General features: G+C 42.7%; 1 protein-coding gene across 2 annotated transcripts; it reads right to left on the reverse strand.

Moving 5' to 3' along the window:
• Positions 1–4,088: 4,088 nt before the first annotated feature.
• Positions 4,089–8,535, reverse strand: LOC147430851 (uncharacterized). Of its 2 annotated transcripts, none has more exons than XM_086493389.1 (2): positions 7,970–8,480; positions 4,089–4,831 (listed from the first exon to the last, which is right to left on the reverse strand). In XM_086493389.1, exons 1-2 carry the CDS (start codon positions 8,347–8,349, stop codon positions 4,426–4,428), a joined length of 786 nt encoding a protein of 261 aa, XP_086349515.1. In that variant the 5' UTR covers positions 8,350–8,480; the 3' UTR covers positions 4,089–4,425. The 2 variants fall into 2 exon arrangements, with proteins under 2 accessions (XP_086349515.1, XP_086349516.1); XM_086493390.1 differs by lacking the exon at positions 4,089–4,831 and adding an exon at positions 4,849–7,313 and having other exon boundaries at positions 7,970–8,535.
• Between the last annotated feature and the right edge of the window lie 257 nt (positions 8,536–8,792).

An 8,792-nucleotide genomic window follows, 5' to 3' on the forward strand; every position in this document is an offset into this window, starting at 1 on the left:
TGTGGAACCTTTCCAGGTGTGATGAATGGTCTTTGAGACCTTGATGGCAATGGAGACATAGCAGCTGTCCGATTTTTGCTTGCAATTAAAGCTATGAGCTTTCTTGCTCTATAACTGCAATTTCTTGGCCAGCAGGAACGAATCTATGCATTATGAAATTTGGCATAGAAGGCTCTTTTCTGTCAATGTGATCTTGACGCAAATGCTCATGTAAGCTTACCACCTAGATCATGATAACACACTTCCAATCGAGGTGTGCGCGCAAGCATCCGCAACCGCCAATGAAATGGCCGATATGGAGCTTGCATCTGACGACAATGAGCTTGTATCTCAGGTCAACAACATAGACTGTCAAGAATTGCATTCATGCATCTCAACTCCATCCATAAGAACCCATGATACAAAGCATACTGTACAAATGGAAGATATTAGCCTAGAGATTTGCACCCTCACCCTCTGCACAGGTACAATTCTCGGGCCTTTGACATCTCTTGCTTCATCGGCAAGGTCTGCTCCTCGCAATTTGTCTGATTGGAGACTCATGCAAAGGATTGGAAGGATGAGGAATCTCTTGTGACTCTTCATGTATGCTTAGAGGATAATTGATCTGTACAGAACAACGTGGTCTTCCTTCTGGCGGGGAGCGACAAAGGCTATGGAAGCTGGGAGTCACTCTTACTCACCCTCTCGAGCAGGTGTTAAGTTTCACGAAACTCGTCGGAGACATAGCAGTGTCGAATCCAAACCTCTCTACAGCCAATTGGGGAAGTTGGATGCAGCAGGTAATTTAGACCAACAAATGGAATTAGTAGGCGATGCTAAGCTACATCTTGTTGGCATGGCGTCGAAAAGACAATTAGAAGACATTATGAAGGAAGATTCTTCTGAGTTATTTCCTGATGGAAATATAGTGCCATAAATCAAGAAGGAACTCTCAAAGTAGGCATGGGGGCCACACAACTTAACAAGTTCAATTTCTAATGATCATGCTCAAAACCTTTACACACATGTTCGTGTGAATGAAGACATAACTGAAAGCCCTAACCAAGTCCACCGAGATGCAATGGAAGCAATAAGCTACCTTGAACAAGATCAGGCTTGGCAAGATGGGGATGTGGAACAAGACCAAGCTTGGCAAGAGAGCCATAGTAACAAGGATGGCGAATCTCCCTTTTTTTATTCTCTGTAAAATTCTACACATTTGGGTCGCATGCGCGTGCACGTGCACACACACACACACGTAGTGATTTGCATACCTTGCACTTCTGCTCTGCAAAGATCGCGCGCTCTCATCTCGTCTCTGCACTCCTTGCGCTGGCAAAGCTCCAAGTGCTATTTCTTTTACAAAGCATTGCTATTTTTATTTGTGTAAAAAGCCTAAAAGAAAGCCTAAAAATTGTGTACATCATGTGATAGGCATCACGCCTATATCACTACCTGCAAGCAGGCAGTGCCAACAAAAAGGGGGGGGGGGATTGGTCCTTAAAAAGGCACCCGGTTTTTTACTGGCTCCTCTACCCTATAGCAAGGCCCACCAAGCAAGACTAGTAGAGACTGATGGGTGCTTTGAAAAAAACCTAGGTCCAATCGTAATGGGAAATTACCTCTAAAAATAGATTCGGAAGGTAGAATCACCTACAAATCTATCCGACCTTCTTGCGAAACAGAAGACATGGTGGAGGAGGCAGTGGAAATGAAGATGATGCAGGAGGAGGGTGCGGTGGGCGGGGACCTACTAGCCCGTCTCAAGATCTTTGTCCGCGATCTTCTCACCTTCTCCAGCGACAGCGGCGCTATGGAACGTTTGGCCCACGCCTTTTACATGTCCGCCCCCTACTTCTCTCGTGAGGAGGCTCACAGGCTTCTCCTCGCTCCTCCTCACATGCGCAGAGACCAAGCAGTAGTGGCAGCAGATCTGAGGAAGCAGCACACCACGTTGCACGACGCGCTCCAAGACATGCAACGATGCAAGGCAGAGAAGGGCGAGGTCCATCTGTGCGCCTCCCATGACCTTGCACCTCTAATCCAAGGGTGGTTCGGCATCCGGAAGGGCTTTCAAGAGGACCCCCAGTTTAAGAAGGATCTCAAGCTTTTCTTGAAGAACCACAAGCAGCAGCAGGGGCGTCGGATGTGACAAATGCCCTTGGTTCTTTTCTCACACGATACAATGTGGAACATGCCACACCCTTTTACTTAACCAGCCGGCGGCTTGTCTTGGTTACAAAAATGGGGGTTGATCTGCCTGAGCAAAAGCAGGCGCACACAGAGTTTGGCGGGATATGGGTACCAGCTGATTTTGGCCGCTCACGTTCTTTAGAGTTAATGTCAGACTGGGATAGACGAATGAAAGAGGGATACAACAATGGTTGGATGATCCTGCCCTAAGGCTCGACAAACATTATGCTGTTTTTTGTGCTCATTTTCACCAGCATGAATGTCAAACTGAGGAGCATACTTTCTTTGAGGAATGTATTCAGGCATCCATACAGGTTCATTGAATTTTTTTCAGCCATTACATAAAATGAGTTAATCATATTGTTACAGGAGGACTTTCGGCTTCTTGGTTCTCATGTAAAAATGGTAATCTGTTAGATTGCGTATGTATTCTTGCAGTTTTAGGCCTGCCTTCTTTTGTGGAAGGTGAAGTGTATTCTGATGCCCTTCATTCAGACTCTGTCAAATCTGCAAAAAACATGATGTGTCATCAATCATAACACAACCGTACACACTGTTGACTTGAGATTACTAAATCACCATGAGTGCTAGCTAATGTCATCGAAAATGTCAAGCTTACTTGCTATGCTCTGTTGTAATTAAGCTCATAAGAGAGCATTGAAGCGGCCGCATGGTTGTTCTGATCTTCGAGCATGGAATTGCCAAAGACTTCTTGGTGGGAACAGCAAGCTTCATAGAAGAATGTTATGCTCCTTTTATCACCTTTAACACACTATATCCTGCAAGGAGCATTTTGAGCACCAGTTTCTTGCAATTCCAAAAATTTGCCTATGGTGTTGGTCTCTTCCTGGCACATAAGTTTCTTCAAAGCTCTTTGCACCCCTCTCCTCTACATCTCGGCCCTGAAGGTGGTGTTCTGGCCTAATTATTCGAGTTCTATTGGTGTTTAAGGAGGAGCAAGGGTGTGGAGCTAGCGCTTGCCACTAATCCTCTCAAAAACTACTTTTGAGACAAAATCATCTTTAAGTAGCTTCAATATCCATGCTTTTTGCACCCAAAATTGAATCCTCACATCCATGAGACTAACCAAAGAATTACTAGAACAAATATGTTGCCATCATGCTATGCCTTGCCACCCCTCACACTTTTGTGGCAATGAGGTAACTTCATCAATGGTAGTGGCATACAGCACACAAGCAGCCTCCTCCAATGATGCCAAGGTGACACTATTTTTTTTTCTTAGCTATGTCGAAAACTATGTAGCCATGATAGTGGCATTGCATTGTCACTCGCTCTTTTAATCATATGCGATGCCCAGGATATGTTTCTTAGCCATGATAGTGGCATTGTCATGGTCACTTGCTCTTTTAATCATATGTGATGCCCAGGATATGTTTCTTCAAACTCGCTATAAGAACACAAACATCCTCTTCACAAATGCAACTTCACATATTGACTCGCATCCATAATTGGAGCACATACATATGATCCTACCTCGCTTACATATCATCCTACCTCGCTCTACACTTGAAAATAATACTTATTTGGCTTGTTCTATCATCAAATGTATGACTAACTCTCTTCTTCTATGAGGCTTGTTTTAGAAAGCCAAAAATGCACACCCCTTGCATGCATGCTACACGACCTCTTTATGTAAAGAGCACAGTGACTTTTGACTTTCAGAGGTCATAGGGATTTTCATTTTCCCATTTACATTTTAGATGTTTGAAAAGGTTTGTTACTTTTCCAAAACTGGTGTAAAATAACATGGCACTTACAAGCAGAAGCCTCTGCCATCTGCCTTGAAAACAAATTCATTATCGTCCCAAAGATTTTAGAAACCTCATCCAAGGATTCCTCACTGCTAGAGACTCGGGCTCCTGAAAGAGCTTCATCAACATTATCAAAACAGATGGCTCAAAGGAATTAACCAGTACATCGCCATTAGTATATCAACAGCATAAAACTCAATGCCAGTATAAATGTCCCGCACAACAATGCAACCATAGGGCTCCCTGTCCATTCCATATCGACTAGCACTTTTGAGTGTAGCAACAGATGTACAAATAACTACAGGTTTAGAGGGAGAAACTCCGCTAATAGATACACGGAGTCATACAAATGACTCCATCATGAGATAGCCCTTGCAATCCGGTTATGACAGCCCATAAGAGCCCGGACATTGAGAGAACATTTATTGAGCCATACCACCTAAACATGTGAAATAGAGATTTGGGCCATCCATTTAGCTCAGCTGCTGACAAAATTCTGATATGTAGCCGCTTCCGGTGACAAAGGGGATGATGATTGCTCACTCTGTTTTCTACACCACTGCTTGTAATCTCGAAGAAGTCCGGCCAGTAAAGCTGATTCCATGGCTCCAAGAATTCGATCCAAAATTCCGTTGCCTACTGGCGTAAGGACCACATCTGGCATCATAGAAAAAGGCAGCGGCATGTCCACTTTCAAACGCAAGTCCACCCATCCTTGAAAGCTCTTGTTCTGCTGTCGTCTCAATGAGCCATGCTCTACCACATAGAGTTCACCCAAAAGTGAGAAATCAAAATCCAGGTGCTCAAACTGCACTGGAACGCCTTTGAAATCCAGCACAAGCTTGTCAGAGCTTATTTTCAGCGATGAATTTTCATGAAACACCCTGAGTACACGATTGGCATTGTATTTATCAGATAGTAGATCACTTTTTGACAAGATAAGATCAGAAAGTTGACATACTGATTTTATAAAATTGTAATGTCATCTGATACACCAAAGCAAATAACCCTTATTTCATCCAAAAATAATAATAATAAAAACAATACAAGGGTTTTGCTTCATGATTCCCCATTACATACATGCATGCGCCACCTGCACAGGAATTCGAATATGCCTAAAAAGTCAATACAATTTTTAATTTCTTTGGAGGAAAAACATAACTGACATTCTAATACTTGACACTCCTTGGAGCGCCCAAAATAGTGCCGACCCAAGGGGAAGTAAAAACTGTTACGACAACGCCCGAAGGCAATTACAAAGTCCAAAGGCCAAGAATAGAAAAAACTGATAATAGTATAAACATGCCAGGGGGAAAAACCCTCCTAGTGAGGGTAGAAAGTGCCCTCTCCAAATCTCTACAGATTAACACAAGAACCTTTTCTAATTTTGAAGACCCAGCATTTGAGCTTTGATATCTACACCTTTTCTTATGTTGTATTTGCAATACACAGGAAGAAACTAATACTTTTAGCCCATGAATATATCCAGTGAGCTGTTCAAGGCAAGGCATAACTAAAAATCCAAAAAGATCTAAAGAAGTGTAGGCAAAACCATGAAATTTCAAGAACAGGATATTTTGAGAAAGAAGAAACAAAATTACATCAATTCAACGCTTGCTTTTCCCTGAAACCTAAAGAAATGTTATTAAAGTTCTCCTTGCATCTATGATCTATTTAGTGAGGCCACTATCCTGCATGAGGACTGGATGTACACGAAACGAGTTGAGCATGAGATAGGGAGAGAATGCTTGAGAGCGAGAAAAAGAGAGGGTGTTGTTGTACCAACCAATCACGGCAATGAGTTGATGATAATACAATGGGGCTTCGGTGTGCTACCCAATAGAAATTTCCCTACCTAGAATCATGTCAAATAAATAAAACAAATACCTAAGAGACAAAATATATTAACTAGGATCAAATGGGCATTCACTTGACATGCATAAACTTGAACACCCTCTCTACAGCCGGACATATGTAGTAAAACCAAGTCCATGAAGAAGCTACCATGGACACCCCAATTGTGCCGCTACTAGATACACCTCGGATTTGCTACAACGAACAACGCCGCTGAGCCCTCCTCCGAGAAAAACGGGGTCTACAGTATAAAGCTACTCAACGACTATCTAATCACTCCCCATGCAAATAACCTAAAAAGGTCTGGGCCATGTGCTCAAAGGACTGATACAACCAAAAGCTCCCCAAACCGCAACCTTCATCGCTTAAGAGGTTTTAAGCATACAACTAAACGCTCCCTAGACATCCCGTCTGCGTATTTCAAAGGTTTTCCAACGTACAACAAAACGCTCCCCAAACATCCCATCTGCGTCGTTCCGAGGTTTTCAAGCATACAATGATACACTCCCTAGACACCCGGTCTACGTCTTTCCAAGGTTCAGACATTATCAAACAGTATTTCTTACTACTCCACTAGAGAGTAAATCACCAATCATTGAAACCAATATTAAAACCAAAGTCAAACCATTCTTAAATCGGCACCAAGACAGATTTAAACAGATACAATCCATTTGAAACAAATTTCAAACAATACTTTCTCAAATAAAGTTCAAAAATACAAAACAATTAGAAAATTCATTCGGGGTTTTTTCCATGGCTAGCTCGGCTTCAATTTCTCTACCCTGTGCATCGTAATCAAAATCCATCTATTTGAGGAATTCTGGGTAGATGAAATTTTTTATGGCGCCTGGGTCAAAGAAGATCAGGGCTTTCAAGCCGTCGACTTTGCCACATGCTCTGCACAATTCATTTATACTTTCGAGGTTTATGCCATAAATATCAAGTACAAGTCCAATAGTAGGTCTAGCTCTCTTAGTCGCAGGTGGCCTTGGGGATCTATTTGCTACTGTCAGAGCAGGAGGTTGCTTTGAAGACGTTGAGGCTCTTTAAGGACGTGTATTGAAGGTATACCCGGTTTGAAAACATTCAACGCATTGGCCTTCTTGTAACAGGGTTTCTCCTTGGCGCTGTGTCAAAGGAGGCCTTTGAGGTTGACTTCCAGGGAAGTCCCAGGGATTGGTTCGTTGTTGTCGGGAGTTCTAATTGTTTGCTAGAGTTACTTTTGTGGTAAACTCTAGCTTTCCTTTCATCAATTTGTAGCCGACCGCTACATGGTCCATAAGATCTTGCATGGTTGATTCTTGCTTGGACAGACAATACTCTTGTAACGGTGATCGCAGTCCAATGGTGTATCGCTCGCATTTGTCCTCCAAGGAAATCAACTTGAAGAAAGACACCGAAAGGTGGAAGTCGAAAAACCTTTGATTATAGTCTTCCATGGTCTCTATGGCAAGCATTTTCAAGTTGCCCCATTCCAACAAGATCTGGACTTCAAATAGGGAAGTCATACACCTGCGTGTAAAAGTTGTCTTGAAAGCTTGCAGTTCATCAATGCAACAGTCCTCCAACTTCCTAATGCAATCTTTGGACAAACGAATTGCAATCATGAACGTTCATGAATAAACAAGCCTTGTTGGTAAGTTTTGCCTTATCCGACTAGGTGTGCATCCCCTCTAGCTACACAAGCAAACCATAAGTGCTGCACAAAATTTACAAAGCATAGGCTAGACAATGGAAGTATCCATACAGAGTATGACTACCCATATCGTACCGTCGTACGGTGTACGAATACTGCCTGCCTGTTTTTTAAAATTATTGCAGACTGGCTCTGAGTACCCACTATCCAAGCCATTTTTCACTAGTCTAGAGAGCCTAGAACCTTAGCCTTAGGTGTAGTCCTAAGTCATGAAGTAAATTGCAAATGTTTCTTTAGAGTTTTTCAAAGAAAATACACCGTACGAATCCAAACCGTGCGATAGAATTTGATGAACACAGTATTTTCCCGGAAACTTCTAGGCAGATGAGCAACCTGTGCAGTATCATACAACCCAAAAGTCCGCACAGAAGAGGCATAGCCGCACAAAAGAAAAGCCCTTGCATGATTGGCATCCCTAATACCTACACTCTAACCATTGCTCAGAAAACAGGTATAAACACAGAAAAATAACCTGATATCGCAAGCAGGTGTAGCAGACAAGCTGAAGAAGGAAACAGGCTTGAGGGTCGCTCTCCAAGTAGAGTCACCGAGAAAGCTGATGCGTGCAGAGTCTGGGAAGGTGACCTTCACAATACGTTCCACCTCCTTCACATAGATCTCAGGGGCAGAGGACCCACTCTGAAAGGGTAGATCCACCTGCCTGCGGGCTTTGAAAGGCAGCAATTGTGCATACACCCCTGCGCTGCTAGCGGGCCGCTTTCTGCTGCTTAAGGAGTCCCCAGCTATGGAAGTTTTTTGAAGGAGAGAGTGCCTGGCTCTGCTCTGAGCAGCTGCTGATGGCCGTTGTGGGTAGTACGTCGAGCTTGAGAAACTTACACTTGCCATGGACATGGTTTTTTTAAGCACTTTTCATGCCAAATCCCGCAGCCCTTACTTCAAGTCCCCATAGATTTCACTAGAACTTGGAGGACATCGAAGCGAGAAGTGCACCCTATACACTTAAGTGCTCAAACTAGTCTTGCTTGGTGGGCCTCGCTATATAACATCTATAGAATACAATAGCACATATGAAAATTGACATTTAACATCTGAAGGAAGAAGCAGCACTGTGTGAAAAGCATATAGACATTTGAGAAATGCTATGTTTTTTTTTGTGATGAAAAAACCAATGTATTTGTTGTGAATTTTGCGAATGTGTTATGGGAACAATAATTGAGGAAAGAGAAAGAAATCTGTGTTTGGTTTTTTGGCTTTCTAAAAGATTTTTTTGTGATGAAAAAACCAATGTATTTGTTGTGAATTTTGCGAAAGTGTTATGGGAACAATAATTGAAG

The sequence above is a fragment of the Adiantum capillus-veneris genome, chromosome 21 (genome assembly GCF_014529385.1).
Source record: "Adiantum capillus-veneris isolate H3 chromosome 21, ASM1452938v2, whole genome shotgun sequence".
NCBI classification, from domain to species: domain Eukaryota; kingdom Viridiplantae; phylum Streptophyta; class Polypodiopsida; order Polypodiales; family Pteridaceae; genus Adiantum; species Adiantum capillus-veneris.